A 20,435-nucleotide genomic window follows, 5' to 3' on the forward strand; every position below is an offset into this window, starting at 1 on the left:
CTCATCATCTTATTTTCTTTCCCTTTCAAGATGCCAGACGTCCATTTCTTCACCTCTTTTCGCTGTTTCCGTGTATGATTTCTTCCTCTTTGTCTTTTCTCTTTGTGGTTTTCTCGTATATCTCGTTCCTGTACTCCATCATCATTTTCCCCAGCCATGCTTCTCATCCAATTCCTCCTCTGCCTTTACCTTCACCGCCTCCTTCTTCCTCATTCTATATCGTCTTCTCCGTGTTCTTCTCGTTTTCTTCTTTCTCTAATAGACACTCCGTTCTTTCATGCACCTTATTTTTTAGTTTTCTTTTTTTCTTCCTTCTCTTCCTCTTCCTCTTCCTCCTCCTCGTCGTTGTTGCCGTGCACTTTAGGTAACTCAAGGTTTACTGCCTCTGTGAGTCCCGACAGTCCCCCTGCAAAACCTCAATCACAATAAAAGTAGTTTAGACTGAAATTATATAAACTTTCCAGCTAGTTTTGCGGTCTGAGTGCCTCCTTGCAACCCCCCCCCTACTCACCGTCCTTCCCTCCTCTCTCTCTCTCTCTCTCTCTCTCTCTCTCTCTCTCTCTCTCTCTCTCTCTCTCTCTCTCTCTCTCTCTCTCTCTCTCTCTCTCTCTCTCTCTCTCTCTCTCTCTCTCTAAGAATGTTCATCCATGGTTTTATTTAGTAGTAACAGTAGCAGCAGCAGCAGAACCATCATCACCACCACCACCACCACCACCACCACCAGTAGTAACAGCAGTAGTAGTAGTAGAAGTAGCAGTAGAAGTAGTAGTAGTTAAGGTATACGGCGTGAGAGATGCGGTTAAATGCTTTTAGACTGGTGGTCGTAGGCAGGTAGCGCAGCAGAAGCTGCAGTAATAGTAGTAGTAGTAGTCGGGTAGTGGTGGGTCGTAGTGAGGCTCAGGTGGTTCGCGGTTAGTCGTGGTGGGTCGTGTTCGGAGATGGAGGCTCGACTATTGATCGGCAAGAGCTGTGCATAGTTTCAATTAGTACTCGTCCTGATTGCTAATGGGCGGGAGGATGAAGGGGCGGAAAGGACAGCGGGGAAGGACTATGATAGAAATATAATGTAAATGAAGGCCCTTGCAGTAACGTAAGTAATGAAGGATTGGGTGACGTAAAGTGAAAGTCCAGCTCCTTGCATTCATCATTCAAGAATCACACACACACACACACACACACACACACACACACACACACACACACACACACACACACACACACACACACACACACACACACACACACAATAAGTATTAATGAGGTATGCGAGAGATTCATGACATGTGCGGTATTTTGTGGCACACACAGCAGCTACTACGTCTAATTATCATGTCGCTATCATTACCACCGCGATGTGAATGCACGGATCATGAGTGACAATGATAATGACGCTCAGATATAGGAACAAAGCATCAACGACCAGCAACAAATGACAGCAAGCAAGAATCTACAAGTCAGGAGGAAATTGATCATGAGAGAGATGAAAGCCTATAGACAAATACAATGAAATAGGAAAAAGAAGGAACTCTAACCATGATAACTTGAGAAAATACAAAAGAAGACATGGTATTCGGTCACAGCGGTGGGGCTCATGGTAGCAGAGATGGTGGCTGGGCCCTTCTGACGCCCTCCATCTTAATCCTGAGGGTCTGATCGCTCGCTGCATGGTAATTTCGCTCGTGATCATTTCGTCATGAATACCTGGGCGCCTGTTAGCGGGGACGTGCCGTGGTTGGTGAGAGGGCAAGCTCAGGTCTCTCCCAAGTCTCCCCTCCCATACCATGCCTCCCTCTCCCCCGACAGCCAGGATGTGAAACTTTAGCTCACTTCCATGATGTTTGCCGGCCTTATGTGAACCCAAGGCGTCCACAGTCCTCCTTTCTACCCCAAACTGGAGGAGTAGATGTGTACCCTGGGTTTGCCGTATTAGTGGAGATGTCCGACTTAGGGGAAAAGGCCTTCGTATACTGAGACATGTTCATTTTGCGTTGTGTGTGTGTGTGTGTGTGTGTGTGTGTGTGTGTGTGTGTGTGTGTGTGTGTGTGTGTGTGTGTTTAGATATAGGCTGTTTCTTAGGTAGCACATGTTTCACGTTATGAGAAATGGTCACTCGGGAATTGCCCCGCAGGGGACACACATATCAGTGACGAATATTATGCAAATCCCCAGCCAGCATCTCCCGCCCTCCTTCATCCCGCTCTCCCTTCCCTTCCCTTCCCTTCCCTCTTGCCCTCCCTTTCTCTTGAGCCCCCATCTGCCTCCCACTTTCGGTCTTCTACCTCCTCTTTCGCCACCTGCACTCTTGTCCCTTCCAATGACCGCAATAAGCCTCATGAAAATCTCCTTCACTCCTCCCTTTCCCTCTACTTAAAACTTACCCTTAGTCATCGTACACTTGAGTCATAAGCAGTGATAAAGTAAAGAAGCAATTCAATCACACGTCTTTGTATATCTATAATTAAGTTTTTTTTAAGAGATAACCTTTCTGTATTTGTATCTTTTTTTTTTCTTATCAACTTGTTACGTTATGTTATTTATTGCATGATGAAGTCAGAACACCATCAGTATTATTGTAAGGTAAACCCATGTTATCAAAGTGAATTTCTAAACACTTTCCATCACATTTATCTTTTCTTTCTTTTCTAACTTTTACCACCCCTGTTATTAGACTCAATATCTAAACACTTTTCATCACATTTATCTTTTTCTTTATTTATCAGCTCATCATTTCATTTCACTAATCCCGTCTTGGAGTCACAACATCAGCATTATCATAAGGAGAAAACACTCACTCTCGCGCCCCTTGCCACAATCCCACAGCCCAGCGTGGATGGTCAGCCAGGGACATTAGAACGCGTCGGGTATCATCGCGTAGGACATTATTTTCCCGCGTCCAGAATAATACCTGGAACCTGCCCGCTACCCCTTCCCCCCTCTTTGCCTCCCTATTCCTCCTTCCTTCTCTGGCTACCCTCCTTCCCCTGCTCCTCACAGGTGACAGGAAGGAGGGAAGAAGCTTCGCTAAGGGGCGGACGGGACATTGATGCCGAGAGAGAGAGAGAGAGAGAGAGAGAGAGAGAGAGAGAGAGAGAGAGAGAGAGAGAGAGAGAGATTTGCCGTGTAAGTGAACAGAGTAGTGAATAATTCGATTAGAAACGTCAAAATAAATTTAGAGAAATCGTATTTTTTAGACACTCTAAACAACAAAAAATCGAGAGAGGGAAAGAGAAAGAGCGAACACGTCACAGCCTCATTAATTGGACACAGGACAAGTGGCATAAGAATTAGAGAAAGTAGATATTATATAAGCAGTGAGATAAATACAGACGGACTTTCAAGTCGCCTTTGATTATAGTCATGAGTGATGGACTTTCTATATGAAGTAAATTATGCGTTGCGCTCCGCCAATTAGCTCACTCCCGGTGGAAGCAGGAGGAGGAGGAGGAGGAGTGACACTACAGGAGCGAGCGAAGGGGCGGAGGCTTCTGGTCAGCTCAGAACGGGTCCTGGACAATGGCGTCACAATAAGGCCAAGGCGCGGACAATACGACTCGGCCCCAGCGGAGGCATAAACACGCCCTCGCTGGGACACTTGTCGCGGGCCCGGGATTAACTCTGGACACTTAACGTCGCCGCCCGATACTTTGTTGCCAGCGTAAGGGTCAGTATCGGGCCGATGTCCCCTCTCCTCCTTTCTAGCGTGGGGATTGGCTGCCTCGAGGTGGTGAGCGACGAGCCCCCAGAACGCCCCACACCCCCGCCCGCCCTCCCCATGGCGCCCTCCACTTATCAGCACCGTTTATCCTCCCCTACACGCAGCCATCTTATCAGAATCGCTAAAAACGCTGCCCGCCTTGATTGCTTACTCGGCGCCGACGCTGAACGGGGCAGGGCAATGGAAGAGAGAGAGAGAGAGAGAGAGAGAGAGAGAGAAGGGAGCGTTGACAAAACACAGAAAATATTTACATATTTCAACCGAAGGAAGAACAAAATGAAAACTTCCTTCATGAAAACCAAATCAATCGAACCTCACCCACTCACTTTGAAATAAGTAAATATTGCATACAAATTAGAAAAAAAAAAAAGCATACATATACAGACACGCCTCCCTTATAAGTAAACAAGGAGAATAAAGAAGGAAAAACACAACCTCTTCCAAAAGATGCATGGCTGAGCTGCGAGTCGCCCCATAGGAGTTTGCAGAAAAAATGCACAAGAAAATCAAGCACTTTACACGCTGTCGAACGTGCAGGATCAAACTCTCCACAGCGACTCTCCGGCAAGATCTCTCCTTTTGCAGCTTAAGGATTCAGGTCCCGGCGCGACTCAGCAGCTGGTGTTTATTGCCAGAGGAGATCCCTGTTAATTGCACCGATAGAGATTAATATTCATTCGCACGGAAGGACCTTGTGAGTGGGAGAGTTAAAATGGTCGTCTGTATACACTGCCTGGCTCCTTCACCGCCCACCTGCCAATGTATATTCAAACCTGGTTCATGCCTCATTGTCACATTAGTAATTATTTAAGGGCCGTATTGGCATGAATATGTAACGATCCAGTGGACTAACCCTACGTGCTCGCTGATTGGCTCCTCCGGGTTCCTCAGGGCAGGTGACTGGGTCGTCTTCTGTCCTCCCATTGGTCGGTCGAGGGAGCGCTGCGTTGGCCGCTTTGAGTTGTGATTGGCGTTCATGTTTGGTCTTGTCTTACTTAGCATATGTGGTGTTTTTACACTGTCACTGGTAATGATGTCTGATTTGCCCCGCTTGTTTTATCTACTTGTCGGTTTGTTTGTATGTTTGTTTGTTTGTTTTGTCCGTTGGCTTGCTCACTTACTAGTTGACCGGCCGACTCTATATGTGTGTGTGTGTGTGTGTGTGTGTGTGTGTGTGTGTGTGTGTGTGTGTGTGTGTGTGTGTGTGTGTAATACGATATGAGTTGTGTGTGTGTGTGTGTGTGTGTGTGTGTGTGTGTGTGTGTGTGTGTGTGTGTGTGTGTGTGTGTGTGTGTGTGTGTTTCATTTGATTTCGTTCTGTTAGGTTTCCATGCATTTGCCTGGCCCCTTTGCTTTTTCTTTGTTTTATGATTCATCGTCCCTATTATCTGTTAAACTTTATTCTTATATTTATCCCAAACCTTCCTCCTCTTCCCGCAACTTCAGAGCAAGAAAAAAAAAAGAAAGGTCTACTGTCTTTTTTTTTCGCTTTTCTTTGCATTCCTATGTGTTCACTTTCCTCCACAGTAACAGACTAACGCCCTGTCTCTCTTTCAGCATCCTGGAGCTTCGGAAAGAGAAGTCCAGAGATGCAGCGCGATCCAGAAGAGGCAAAGAAAATTATGAGTTTTACGAATTGGCAAAGGTACGTATTGTGTTTGGCTGTGTTGTGTTGTGTTGTGTTGTTTTGTGGATATTGTAGTACGTGCTTGTGTATATTGTTTATTTCTTGTGTGTTGTGTGTATGTATCGTATATGTGATGCTTTTAGATAGCTAGGTTAGTAAGGCAATTTTGTATTTGGAGATATCTATATGTTGAGTGTGTCATTAAAGTATTGATTCTCTGCGATATACTTCTTTTATATCACTTTTTCTCTTTTTTTTTAATAAAAGCATGTTACAGATTAAATAAAATCGAATTCTTCTGTCTGTGATAAAGCCATATAGAAAAATAATAGACTAAATTTTTATAACACACACACACACACACACACACACACACACACACACACACACACACACACACACACACACACACACACATCTATGCATATAAGATCTCAAGCACCACTATATACAAACCAGAAGACAAATAAGCATGCAAAGTCCTTCTCACATTTAGGCACCACAGATCACACAAAGACAGATAAATATACAGCAATTCACGAACAAATAATTCATAAAATACAACAAAGAAATAGCACACACACACACACACACACACACACACACACACACACACACACACACACACACACACACACACACACACACACACACACACACACACACACACACACACACACACACACACACACACACACACACACACACACACACACACACACACACACACACACACACACACACACACACACACACACACACACACACACACACACACACACACACACACACACACACACACACACACACACACACACAGGGAGGTAGGCAGACCGTGTTAGCGTCCCTCGGGAGACACGAGACCCTAACTATGTGTCCTCAAGACGAGACAAATTGATTAAGGGAAACTTGTCAAATACAGAGAAAGGAAGCTGCGCCCTTCTTTCCTTCTTTCTTCCTCCCTTCCTTGACCGTGTATGTGTGTGTGTGTGTGTGTGTGTGTGTGTGTGTGTGTGTGTGTGTGTGTGTGTGTGTGTGTGTGTGTGTGTGTGTGTGTGTGTGTGTGTGTGTGTGTGTGCGCGCGCGCGTGTGTGCGTGTGCATGCGGGAGCGCATGCCCTTCAGACCTATTTATTTAGTTCTATATTGCATATTCATATTGATATTATAATATGCTTAATTTATATCTTTGTACGCTATTTCTGTTTTTTTTTTTTTTTTTTTTTTTTTTTTGTATCATTCGAGTATCATGTTGCCTTTTTTTTTACGGCTTGTAAGTTTTCTTCCTTTTATAGAAGTAATTTTTCCATTACTGTCACCTTGATATTGGAATTACCGTGTTTTTCTCACACTTTTTATCCCCACTCCCTTTTTTTCTGTCTTGTCATCATTATGTGTTTAGATTCCTATCACTGCTATTGGAGGTTCCCATCTGATTGCTACTTTCATTATTGTTACCTTCCTGTATCACTTCTCCACGATGATAGGGACGCTCCTCGTCAATCTATTTTAAGTAAACTCTATGTGCTCTGCGTTCATCTTACATTACACAGAGTTTTTCATCTGATTACAACTTTCGTTATTGTTTACTTCCTGTATTGACCACTCTGCTTTAAGTATGTAATCCGTATATACGGTGCATCTTGTTCTTACATTACACACGGGTTACAGATGCTGCCGCTCCCTCCTGCCATCACCTCACAGCTGGACAAGGCATCAATCATCCGCCTCACCATCTCCTACCTCAAGCTGCGAGAGTTCACCTTGCACGGAGACCCGCCCTGGCCCCGAGATATGTCCAACAACAAGTCTCTCAAAGGTACGTGTCACTGCTATCCTGTCACCACCTTGTGTTGCTGCTGCCGGAAAGTGTTGCCTAGTCCTTCTCTTTGTGGTGGCAAAGCGTTGGCTATAGTCCTTCTTATTGCGGCGGTAAAGTATTGAGTATTAGTTTTGTTACGGAGGTAAAGTGTTGGCTAGTTGTTGTTGCTGATGTAAAAATTAGTTGGTGCTCCTTTTTGCGGAGTTAAAGTGTTAACTAGTCCTCGTCTTCTTTGCCACTTGAGTCATCCATCTCTGGTGGTGTGTCTGATCATTCCCTTCATTAGTTCTTGATGAGTGTGTGTTATTTACTGCCGTATTTAGTCATTCCTTCGTATTTTTTTAACATATTTCCTTTCTTGCATTAAGATTCATCTTTTTATCTGTTGATATTCGTTTCACTTTTTTAGTATTGTAAGCTACGTATTCGTTTTTTTTTTTTTTTTTTTCTGTCGTATAGAAAGTCACGTACCTGTTTATTTACGCCTTTGAGATTTACTTGACGCCCGCCCTTCACAAGCACCACGCCTCCTCTGCCCTGCGGCTCGCCCTTGACCCTCGCCCTTCTCGCCAGTAATCTCTGGGAACCGCTGTAGTGATCCGACGTTGAGTGACACGAGGGGGAAGTGAGGAGGGACAGCCGACACCTTCCTCACTGTCCCTCTGCATGTCTTGTTCTTTCTGGAGTGTTGTATGTTTTTTTTTTTTTTTTTTTTTTTTATTTGCTAGCGGTACGTCGATGTTTACGTGTGTGTGTGTGTGTGTGTGTGTGTGTGTGTGTGTGCGCGCGTGCGTGCGTGCGTGCGTGCGTGTGTGTGTGCGTGTCTATTCGTGTGTGATTTAGTATAAAGAGTATAGTATGACATCACTGACAGAAGCTATATATTTTATCTCCCTGTATGGCCACAAATGTGCTTGCTGCGAGGAAGTAGCAATGTGGAGGGCAGGGAGGGAAGGCCAGGCAGTGGAGAGGACACTTGATGCCGCTCTCCACCAGAGGCGCCACATGGCAGCCTTACCTCACAGCTGTCCACGCCACCAGCCACCACTTACCAAGCAAAACAAGGCAGCCTTAATCCAATATTTATTCAATGACTCATTTCCACAATTCTCTGAGTTTTTCTCCAATTTCTGACCCTAGGGAATCCGCGGACGCTGTATTAACATTCCCCGATAAGGCGGACTGCGTCATGTAACACGCTCCGAATGGGATTAGGGAGCGGGAATCCTTGTTTTATCAAGAAATATCTACGCGATTTCAAGCACAAGGTTGAGTGTCGCCTGCTCCAGCCTGCCACCTGTTACATGCGAAAAAAAACCTTCGCCGCCCCTACATAAGGCTCACTTTTCAGTGCACCGTCGGGTTGCATTCGTAAAAACTTTTTATGGGAATAATTTGGGGAAATTGTATAACTAGCTGGACAGTGGTCGTTTTATTTCATATTTCATCGTACTCTTCAATACCGCCACGGCTGTCTAGCCGCTGTGCAGGTCTACGGACAGCCAGTGACCGCGATCTGGGCGTGCGGGGCCGACTGCCGCGTCAGCCCTGAAAACAACTCACACCGCCACCACTCACAGCTACTGCCGGCTTGATCCTCTCCTTTTGCCCCTCCTCCTTCTCCTCCTCCTCTTCCTCCTCCTCCTCCTCGTCCTCCTCCTCCTCCTCCTCCACCTCCTCTCCCCTCCCCGTGATCCTAGTGTCCTGTTTACTCAGCAGATCCCACTATTTGGCCCCAGATCCAGACATTATCCTATTTTTTTATCCGCTGGAGTCCATCTGATCTGTCCCGAGCCGGCCACTGTGTATGCAAAAACTTGATGGATAAACAGAATTCTTTTGTTCTGTGACAGCTGTGAGAGGCGCGGGAGAGAGGGAGAGGGGGGAGGTTTGCGTGGTGGGAGTGAAAAGAGAACAAGGGTTTCATGGAAGGAGAAGAAGAGGAAAAAGAAAATGGAATGGAAGTAAATATAAAAGAAAAAAAAATAACGCTCTCACTCACATACATTGATTGTTCTCATTAACTCCCTTCGTTATTAATCCATATATCAATTTACGTTCCAGCCAGTGTCTCTGTCCGTTTCTTTATATATATTTTTTTTCTTTTTGTTTAACTTTATTATCTTTTTTTTCCTTTTGTCCTTTATTAATTCTATATATTCAGTTACTTTTTTTTATTCCTACTATGCGAGATGACGTTTACATATCTTATCTATAACTCTCTTTTTCCGCCTCCTCCTCCTCCTCCTCCTCCTCCTCCTCCTCCTCCTCCTCCTCCTCCTCCTCCTCCTCCTTTGCCCGTAAAGAAGACCCAAGGACAAAACAGTTCATTTCCTGACGTAGGCTAAGGGTTTTTCTTCTCAAGCCTCTCTGTGGGAGTCTCTCTACCCTGAAGAAATTAATGGATGGGACTTGTCACTCTCCTTCTGCGCCTCCTTCTATCGCCTCTCTTATCTTGTTTCTTGACATTCCTTCTTTTTTGTTGCACATTTTCATTAACTTTTTTCTCCCTTTTCTATTGGTGTGCTTTTCTTTTCTTTTTCATTGTTTGTAAGTAAATAGGTACACACACACACACACACACACACACACACACACACACACACACACACACACACACACACACACACACACACACACACACACACACACACACACACACACACAGAGAGAGAGAGAGAAAGAGAGATCTGCATTTATTCTTGGTAATGTTATTGGTAGTAAAGGAATTAGTATCAGTCTCTCTCTCTCTCTCTCTCTCTCTCTCTCTCTCTCTCTCTCTCTCTCTCTCTCTCTCTCTCTCTCTCTCTCTCTCTCTCTCTCTCTCTTGCGCCCCAGAGGAGGAAACAAAACAAGCCTTGCAACTAATTGAATTATTCCGAAGAGAGAGAGAATGAGTGTTAGGATTCTGATTCTTCTTAGACTTGCCTTTCTACCTCCACGTGGGGGTCCACAGTAGTAGTAGTAGTAGTAGCAGTAATAAAAGTAGTAGCAGTAATAGTAGTTGCAGTAGTATTTTTTTCTCTGTTCTATAAGTTAAGCAGGAGTTTAAATGAGCACCAGATAAAAAGAGTTTGTCTACATAGCGCCTTTCCTGCAAATTAGAAGTTTAAGAAAGTTTCAAATTCGTTAAGCCACGCGTAGGAAATGTTCCGAAGCTCATCCTCTTTTTGAAAGTCCACACGCACTGTAGGTGGGAGGAAAAATGGATTGAGGAAGGGGACAGGGAGTCTCTGTCCTTGACTTTTCTCTTGTATTCATCTCGTCTCCACACGACTAACTTACGTAAACTCATAGATATGCTCGTTAGGAGATTAAGATGTTAAAGTTAGTCTCTGTCTTTGGCCTCTTAGTGTAAAATGACAAAAATAATGAGACAGATTGAAATGTAAAGTTAACCTCTTTAGTTTTTGTGCATAGAATAAAACAAATATGATGAAATAAAGTTGTCTCTTGGTCTCTGTGTAAAATGACAAAAGGTATGAGACAGATTGAAATACAAAGCTATTATCGCTAGTTTCTTGATATAAAACAAAACATTGATTTTTTTTTTTTTAAATAAAGTTAATCTCTTTGGTACTATGGCGCAAAATTACGCATGTATGGCACAGAATAATGAACTTGTTTTTCAAAAATTTCCAAAAAAACGTTTATACGTTACTTTTCCTTTCTGCAAACAAAAAATAATAATTCTCAATAAACACTGATATTATAACAGGGAGAGAATCTATAGCATTTCATAGTCTCAAAAATTCTTATATATGGGAAAGAATCATGCCACATCATAACAAAATTAAAATAAATGAAACAAAGATATATCTTTGTTTCCTTTATTTTATTTTACTGTGATTTGCATCACAGTAAAAATGTGAATGAAAGAGAATTTATACCATATCATAACGAACATTGAAATAAAGAAGAGAATCTATACCACATCATTAACAATTAATCATCATGTCGCATCATATTAAACAATAAATTAAGAGACAAATTATATACTACATATAAAAACAAAAAAATCTAGACTAAACAAAAAAATTGTACACTTTGCCCAGTTCACAAATAATAAGAATTTATGAAGCATATGATATACAGAATGAAAAAAAAAAAAATCATTGACGCACTTAACAAACAAAAACAAAACGAATTTCTGCCAAACCAGACTATCTTCTTTTTCTTTGGGTCCTCACGGTGGTCTCGTCGTCGCCTTAATTAAAACCTCCGCCATTGTCGTGTTTACCTCCTCTGCCGTCGACGCTAAAGAAATTAACCCTGATTCAATTTCGCCCTGACGTCACCGAGCCTTCTGGGACGTAATGTATAAGAGAAAAATGCGAAAAAGGAAAATAAAGGAGAGAAGGTCCCGCTCTGTGTTGTCCCCGTATATCTGTGTGTGTGTGTGTGTGTGTGTGTGTGTGTGTGTGTGTGTGTGTGTGTGTGTGTGTGTGTTTCTGTGTTGTGTGGTGCTATTCTACCGAGGGAGTTGTTAAGCTAAGATGTGTTTAGTGTGCCTGGGAATGAGGCAGACAGACAGAGAAGCACACAAAGGGACACTGACGCAAAGACTACAGACATACAAAAACTAGACTGATAATGAGAGAGAGAGAGAGAGAGAGAGAGAGAGAGATACGTAAAAAAGAAAGTTCAGAAAATGGTTACTATAGCAGAGTGAGAGAGAGAGAGAGAGAGAGAGAGCAGTAATCCCGTTATCCTGTCTCTCATTGACATGCCGAACAAGAACACAGCAATTTCCCACGCGGGGACAAACCTGGGGAGACTAAGGTAAGTTTTTTATTACCTTACACCCCCTCTCTCTCTACGCCCCTCCCTCACCTAAGCCGCGTTTTTTACACTATCCCAAAGAAAAAAAAAAAAACGAGTTATAAGCCACCAAACTTACGGCACGAGATACATTGCACTATCCCAACATCCTAATGGTAATGAGGAGGCGTAGGATGGTTTGGGAGTCCTGTAGGAGTGACGTAGGGAGTGGATGGGCGACCGTACATGTCATGGTGATGTATGCCATTGTCCTATATAGGTTATCGCATCTCACATCACGTCACCGCAGTCTCGCAGGGAATGACCAATCGGCAAGGTACCTGTTCTTGGTCTGTTAAGGTGCGTGTGTATGGGTGATAGACTTTCTCCTTAATATCAGTTGTTAATTTATACTGCCAGTGTCTCCCTCTTCATGTTCGTCTCCTCTCTCTCTGTCTTTCACGGTTCAGATGTTGCTCTTTTGTTGTTTTGGGAGGAGAATATTAGCAAGACTATCGCAGTTTCTGAGGTTTGGATCACGATATGGTGGTATATAGTGTTGATTTCTCTCTCTCTCTCTCTCTCTCTCTCTCTCTCTCTCTCTCTCTCTCTCTCTCTCTCTCTCTCTCTCTCTCTCTCTCTCTCTCTCTCTCTCTGTTATATTTTCTTACTATTTGTCGTTATTGTTTTGACACAAGTTTGCTATTATCATCAGAAATATAGTAGTAGTAGTAGTAGTAGTAGTAGTAGTAGTAGTAATAGAAGTAGAAATAATAGAAATAGTAGCAGCAACAATAACAGTAGTAGTAGTAATAGTATCAGTAGTAGTAGTAGTAGTAGTAGTAGTAGTAGTAGTAGCAGTAGTAATAGAAGTAGTAGAAGAATATAGTTGTAGTAGTAGTAGTAGTAGTAGAAATAGAAATATATAAATAGTAGCAGCAACAATAACAGTAGTAGTATTGATAGTATCAGAAGTAGTAGTAGTAGTAGTAGTAGTAGTAGTAGTAGTAGTAGTAGCATTAGTAATAGAAGTAGTAGAAGAATATAGTAGTAGTAGTAGTAGAAGTAGAAATAATATGAATAGTAGCAGCAACAATAACAGTAGTAGTATTGATAGTATCAGAAGTAGTAGTAGTAGTAGTAGTAGTAGCAGCAGTAGTAATAGAAGAATATAGTAGTAGTTTTATAGACCAATACCAGCACAGTATGTTGTTCTATTTGTATGATAAACAACTTCTTTATTTTGTTATTGTTAGTATATCTCACTGTACTGTTGAATCGTAGAGCTCGGAAAGTGACACAACTTCTATCTAAAGATCACAAAAAAATACAATATGCAGTAACTTTTTTTTTTTATCCGCAACTTCATTTCTTTATATTTATCGTACCATGTCCATCAAGAAATATTGTTTTTTTTTTTCAGCATCAAGTAATATATTTCCAATTGGATTCGTGTTATTTTTCTCTATCATCTCTCCTTTCCCACCATTCCTTTTTTATTGTTTCCTTCTTTTCTTCACCTTGTTCCCTCTCTCTCATGTCCATCACGGCACGTTCTGGAAACTAACTTAATCCTCCTTATTCTCCTTCCCTCTTTCCCTTCCTAACTTCCCTCTCCCCCATCTTTCCCTCTCTCCTCCCACTCCCCCTATACGCAGATCCCTCCTTCCCCACCTCATTTTTTTTTCTTTTTCCCTCCCTCGCGTCTATTTCCTATTTTCCCTCTTATTAATACCGTTACCTCTCTCTCACTCCTTTTATACATCTTCCCTCCTCTCCCAATGGTCTGTTTAGTTTCTTGTTATCATTACTATTCTTTTTTTTTTTTTTTTTTTTTTTTTGCTATTTCATGTTTTGCTTCATTTATTTGTTTATCCATCCATTTCACCAACTTCTTTATTTGTCTTTGGTTTATAACATGTTAACTCGCTATCCTTTGATGTTTCTATACGGTAATTTATTCTGGTGCAATTCCACCTTGATTGATTATGCCAATGTCTCTCTCTATAGATATATAATATCGCATTCTCTCACTCTGTTTTATAATTACACACAAGAGTGACTACGGAACACGTGCAGACAGGCTTTTTGCTTTTTGTTAATTCACTAACCCTTTAGATCTTTAAGTAATCTAGCAATTTCTCATCTTGCCTTTTTTATCATATGCAAGAATGACGGCGAAAAGCATGCAGGCTGTCCATTTCCTTTTGTTTAATTCATTGACGAGTTAGATCTCATTAATTCACCAGGCATCACAAGTTGGCGGTGCTCAGTGACTGCCATCACGTCCCACTCCTGTCTAGTAGTTACAGGCAATGACTACTCGCCAGTCGTGCTTATTATGGAGTCTCTCGCGCTGGATTGTGATGGGAAAGCAGTCAAGCAGGCTCGCTGTACTGAACATTTGACTGGGGTGTTATTAAAGCGTCATGGAGTAATAGATAGAAAGAAAAGGGGTTATCTTCTAATAGACTCTTTGTAATATGAGACTTTCTCCCTATTCTAACTTGATTGAGGTGTTATTATAGTGTCCTGGAGTCAGATGTAAAGAAAGAAAGGGAATACTGGTATCTTACAATAAACTCGGTAATGGTAGGGTAATGGAAAGCCAGTCTTGCTATACACCAACAATTGATTAAAGGATTAACCGAATCACGTGCAGAGTCACAGAAGGAAAAGAAAACAAAGAAAATGTTTCGCTATACATCTTTTTAGGTGAAGGCAATGGAAATGTTTTGTACTGTATTGTAGAGGACAATGAGGAGTTGGACAGAATTCCGAGACACCAATATTTGAATAAAGCGTTAACCGAGTCAAAGATATAGAAAAGAAAGTGAATAGACTCTGTAATGGCTCGCTGCACAAATATTGAGGTCATTATCAAGTTTCATGGATTATCACAAAGAGCAGAAAGAAGCAAGGAAATATGTTACTTTATTAAATTTTAATGCCAGGTAATGAGAAGCTACGTAGACAGACAAACTCGCTGCACCAGGACTTAACTGAGCTGTTGACTTTCAAACCATCAGGAAAACTTACATCTGAAGCAAAAAACAGAAAAAAACACAAATAAAAGGATAGAGAAGAAATATTTAACACTGCATTGCTTTTAATAGTAAGATCATGCAAAACTGGTCAGGCAACCTCGCTACACCAAGACTTGACTGAGGTGTTAACTAACTAACCGTCTTGGAGATCCACTCAACCAAAAACAAAGCCAAAGAAGTCATGCCATATTTTCCACCAGCAAATCTCTTCCTTCACACTAATAGTAATGGGAAACTAGACCCAGAATCGCTACACTAGCTCTTCCTTTAAGGAACTGACAATTGATTGAAAGTTCACTAACAATGCAGAAATAAAAAGAAAAACGTTTAAAACTTTCGGAAACCTAAGAAGCTTCTGTTGAGTCTCGTGTCCCTGGACCCAACACTGATACCAAGACGCGACTTTACATGCAGGCTGAGAGTGACAGGCGGAGGTGCGTCGCTTGGCATTACAATACACACGACTAATACGGACACGGGTTAGGTTTCGCCACTGTGCGCTCCCGACGTGTTATTCTTGCTGTTATTGTTGTTCATGCTGTTGTTTATCATCTCCGTCTCAATATCTTTATTTTCCTCCTTCTGGTTAGTTCTCGCCACTGTGCATTCAGGTTATGTTATTCTTGCTCTTGTTTTTCTATACGTTAGTGACTCAATTTTATTACTATTTGCATGTCTTCCTTTTCATGTTTTGTTCTTCCTCGTTTCATCCGTTTGTTCCCGCGTTTATAAACCAGACGACCTGGAAATGTTTAGTTCATGTTTCTACTCCAGAAAGGTTAGTAAAAATTAGAGCATGAGCTAATAAATTAATAAAATACCACCAAAAAAATCCTGTTAAACTCGTGTACTGCCATTGTTAGTATAATTTAACAAACTCACTAGGCTTGTTACGGCTTAATATTCTCCTAGTTTAACCATGAAATAAAAATTAAATGACCTTTCCTCTAACTCGCATTATCACTGTGACCCCAAACCCAGAGCAGGAACGCTAGGAAGACCCTGAGGTGTAGAATGGTATTCTGACGAACTCCTTGTCTGAGCTGCGGGGAGGAACTGGTGGTGATGGTGGTGGTGGTAGTGAGGGCGTGAAATGGGTGTGGCGTTGTTACTTGGCTCAGTCCTATCACACCCAGCTATTACCACCGTTCAGACACCGAGAACGCAGTAGAATATATTCGCGATCATTTCTGCTACTGTAAATATAACCTGAAATAACAAAGCGAGTGAAGAAAAGACAGTAAATATCAACCAACCCAAGCAATTTCAGACTTCTTAAAAATCTGAATAGTAAGCGATGATTTTTTTTTTTTTTTTTTTTTTTTTTTTTTTTTTTTTTGTCTCCCATGGTTAAATTGATAAGAGAAACGTGAAGGATGGGACGAAGGGTGAGGTGCAGGAGGCGCTGCCAAGGGGAGGAGGAGGAGACGCAGACGGCGGTGAGGGGCGTGGGCGGTGCAGAAGGCGCTAAGTTACTTACTGGAGGGCCGTCGTCAGGCTGGTACTTCCGACACAGGCCCGGCTAACGAAGGCCGGTCCAGAAGCCGTGTGTGTCCTGCATACTGAGGTGGCACCCCCCGCTCCTCCTCTCTGCGTGGCTGCCTCTCTCCCTCCTCTCTCTTCTCTCCCCTCTCTCTCTCTCTCTCTCTCTCTCTCTCTCTCTCTCTCTCTCTCTCTCTCTCTCTCTCTCTCTCTCTCTCTCTCTCTCTCTCTCTCTCTCTCTCCGTTATACACTCCTTCGCTGTTTTCTCTACCAAACACTCGCTCGCTCAGGCTCTTCCCTTCCTCTCCTTCCTCCATTTATACCACAAGGAGAAAAAGAAGGAGGTAAGCGTTGGGATAAAGTTGGAGGCAGACTTTTGAAGAAATGATTAAGTGGAAAAGGCGAGAATTTTTGGTGTGAACGAATGGAGTGAGTGAGGGGAGGGAGGAGGCACGGAAGGAGGGGAGAGGGGAGATGGAGGGAGGATAATATGAAGCATTTACCAAGGGAGGGAAAGGGGAGATTACACGCTAATATGAGGGGTCGAATGAGGGAACGAGGAACAGAAACACTGGAAGAGAAAGTAAGGAGTGAGAATGAGTCAGTCAGTACTGGGAAATACACGATAAAGGATAAACAAGAAAGGTCTCAATTGAAGTAAAAGGAACCATTAAGACTAGTGTAGCGTATATGAGTTTTATAGTGTCTTGTTCCCTTTTGCAGTAGTTAAAAACGATAAAAAGAAAAAAAATGTGTTTCTGGCAAGTACAGGAACAGTGTGACACTATTTGCAGTTTACGTTTCGAGGATGAGGTAGGAGGAACCTCATCTTTGCTTTCTGATGGAGCTCTGGCAAGAAGGTCTCTGCTTGAATTATGGTCCTCCAAGGCGGCCTAAACTCCCACCGGGAAACGCCATGCTGCCTCTGATCTATATTCCCCGCCTGGGCTCGTCGCCTTCTGCACCCGGACTGTCCATTAGAGCCTTTTGCAAGTAAGACTCCCCGGTTCTCTAATAAGGAAAAGTAGTGACGTATCGGAATTACCTTTCTCTATGTTAAAGACCCCGATGCCACATGATAATGAACCTTTCCACAAGGACTCAAACGATCAAGAGTCGCCCCTAACGCCTCCTATCGCAGAGGTTGGAGTCGTGCGTGCGGAGCAGAGCGCGAAAGACGAGTCGGCTGCCGGAGGGGAGGGAAGCTGGTGGAAATGTTGCAATTGAAAAATATTCAATAGAAAAGTTGGCGGCGGGAGCGCGCTATCGGAGGCAAGGACTCCACCACTGCCATACCAATGAGAAGCTGGAGGAGGAGGAGGAGGAGGAGGAGGAGGAGGAGGAGGAGGAAGAGGAGAAATAAGAAAGTAAAAGAGTGAGAGCGTGGAAGCATAATAGAAACACTGGAGGGAGAATAGGAAGGAGGGAAGGAAGGAAGTGGAGAGCGAGCGGAAAGGAAAGAGGGAAGGAAGCGGGAAAGTTCAGCGGGAATTGCCGTTTCTTAGTGTGTGATTTTATTTTCCTGAGACAAACTTCATGCACTCTCTCTCTCTCTCTCTCTCTCTCTCTCTCTCTCTCTCTCTCTCTCTCTCTCTCCAACAGATATTAAGGTTGTGGCAGTAAATTTTGGCGCACCACCACCGCAGAATGAACAGAAAGAAACTCGCCACCACCACAACCACAGTTACCGATCGGCCGCTTTTTCTTAAACTGTCAGTGGAGAATCTTATACAAGCGAAAATTAAACTCTAATAAGGATAGTCAGTCGCAATTCGCAGGCCCTGAATAGCTGGGACCGGAGGAGGAATAGCGATGAGAAAGCAGATGGAGCTATGGACACCGTTAAGACAGGGAACGGACAGGGAAGGGGAAGGGGAAGAATGGGATAGTAGAGGTGTTGAAGGTACAGTTGGGGTAGTGACAGGAAAGGAACACTTGTGGGGAGGAAATGTGTGATACGGGAGTGGAAAAGGCGTGTAAGGGGAGGGTGGAGAAAATGAAAAAGTCGAATTAAAGGGAGGGAAGAGAAACGGTCACGTGAAAGACAAAACAGGGAATGTAGGAAAGCATTTAACATCTTTTTGTTTACTCTTATCTGTTTTTTGCTTCTTTTTTTCTCTCTTTCCTTTGTCTTTTTCCTCCTCCTCCTCCTCCTCCTCCTCCTCCTCCTCCTCCTCCTCCTCCTCCTCCTCCTCTTCTTCTTCTTCTTCTTCTTTTCTTCTTCTTCTTCTTCTTCTTCTTCTTCTTCTTCTTCTTCTTCTTCTTCTTCTTCTTCTTCTTCTTCTTCTTCTTCTTCTTCTTCTTCTTCTTCTTCTTCTTCTTCTTCTTCTTCTTCTTCTTCTTCTTCTTCTTCTTCTTCTTCTTCTTCTTCTTCTTCTTCTTCTTCTTCTTCTTCTTCTTCTTCTTCTTCTTCTTCTTCTTCTTCTTCTTCTTCTTCTTCTTCTTCTTCTTCTTCTTCTTCTTCTTCTTCTTCTTCTTCTTCTTCTTCTTCTTCTTCTTCCATCGTGGTCAGCTGTTATCTGGTGTCATAACTCAAGACGAACTATTGCTCCCCATAATTGAAATGTCCTTGCCTTTTTTGGTCTGTGGTCAGGGGAGAGAGAGAGAGAGAGAGAGAGAGAGAGAGAGAATTATATAAAGATAGTATATCAAATCTATTCTTGCTATAAAAATTATCTGTAATGTATTCTGTTATTCTTCGTACGCAGCACTTAGTTTTTTTTTTTTTTCTGTCTCTCTTGTCTTAATTTACTACTTAGTATTCTATCTTCGTTAGATTTTTTCCCCCCCAATACTGAGATACGATAGTTTCCTTTTAGTAATCAATATTCTGAGGCTTAGTATATCATTTCTAGGCATTAAACCATCATTGTCTGCTGTGAAACACGTAATAAGAAATTATTTATAATGATATCGAGGAATTTAATGAAGACATCGTCTTTACATAAAACTTTCAGCAAATAAAAATGAGGAAAAGAGAAGAACAAAATTCATACATTAACATCCACCATCTGTCTGTCTATTATAACACACCTCACTGAAAATTTTCCTTTTCCTTTTACTTCATACTATTATGTGTTTCTTTTTTCTTTTTTTCTTTTTTTCTTTTTTTCTTTGTTTTGTTACTCTTTTCTACATTAAGATTTCTGTGTACATTTTTTTCTTGCGGATGATAATTTAGTCCCAAACGAGATAAAAGTGAAAGAGGTGTGTCCTGCAACTGGGACGACAAACAGTCTTAAGTATACCAAGAAAAATGAGAAACATTGCACTTTTATGTGATATTTCCTTCTCTTCTTTTCTTTATTCTCCCATCTTTTTCTATCCACATTTTACTTATTCTGGCCATCTTTCATTTTTTCTTTTCATTTTTTTCCTATTCCACTTTAATTTCTTATGTTAGTTGTCAATCCTTTGTCTTTTCTTCTCTCTTCCTTCCTAGTACTTTCCTCTTTCAATTATATTTCTTTTCCTTTTACTATATCTTTTCTTTTAGTTTCTAGCTTTAGTTTCTTCTTTACCATTCGTTCTTATCCCTTTCATTATTTTCTCCTTTCCTCTTTTTTCCACTCACAATCTCTCAAATGCCTGTGTACCTTCCTCTTTTTCTTTAATTCCTTATCTTTTTTGGTCTGTTTCCCTATCTGCCTTTCTTTTCCGCCGTTATTTTCTCTCTTCCCTTACCTTTCTCCTCTTTCTCTCTCCTTTCTTACTTTCCTGTTCTCTTTTCTTACCTTTTCCTTCTTTTCTTGCCTTTTCACTTCATCCACTATCCTTCCCTACTCTCTTTCCTTAACCTCTTTTCCACATATTATATTTTTCTCCTTTACCTTCTATTATCTCTTCATTTCTATCCATGCGTCCTACCTTCTCTTTCCTTGTCTTTCCCTCCCTAATCTTTTTTTCTCTTTCTCTCCTTTTTTCTTTACTCTTTCTTTCCTTTCTTTTAACTTTTCCCTTTCTCTCCATTGTTTTTCTCCT

The 20,435-nt window shown here is 42.1% G+C and overlaps 1 protein-coding gene across 15 annotated transcripts in view; it reads left to right on the plus strand.

Annotated features, from left to right (window-relative positions):
- LOC123508978 (protein trachealess-like) overlaps positions 1-20,435 on the plus strand; it is a 586,870-nt gene that overhangs the window by 537,519 nt on the left and 28,916 nt on the right. For all 15 annotated transcript variants that reach the window (XM_045263073.1, XM_045263069.1, XM_045263076.1 and 12 more), the window contains 2 exons: positions 5,273-5,360; positions 7,013-7,160. In XM_045263073.1, coding sequence (XP_045119008.1) covers positions 5,273-5,360; positions 7,013-7,160 — 236 coding nt within the window. The remainder of the gene's footprint in view (positions 1-5,272; positions 5,361-7,012; positions 7,161-20,435) is intronic.

This window comes from Portunus trituberculatus, chromosome 25 (genome assembly GCF_017591435.1).
Source record: "Portunus trituberculatus isolate SZX2019 chromosome 25, ASM1759143v1, whole genome shotgun sequence".
Taxonomy (NCBI): Eukaryota; Metazoa; Arthropoda; class Malacostraca; order Decapoda; family Portunidae; genus Portunus; species Portunus trituberculatus.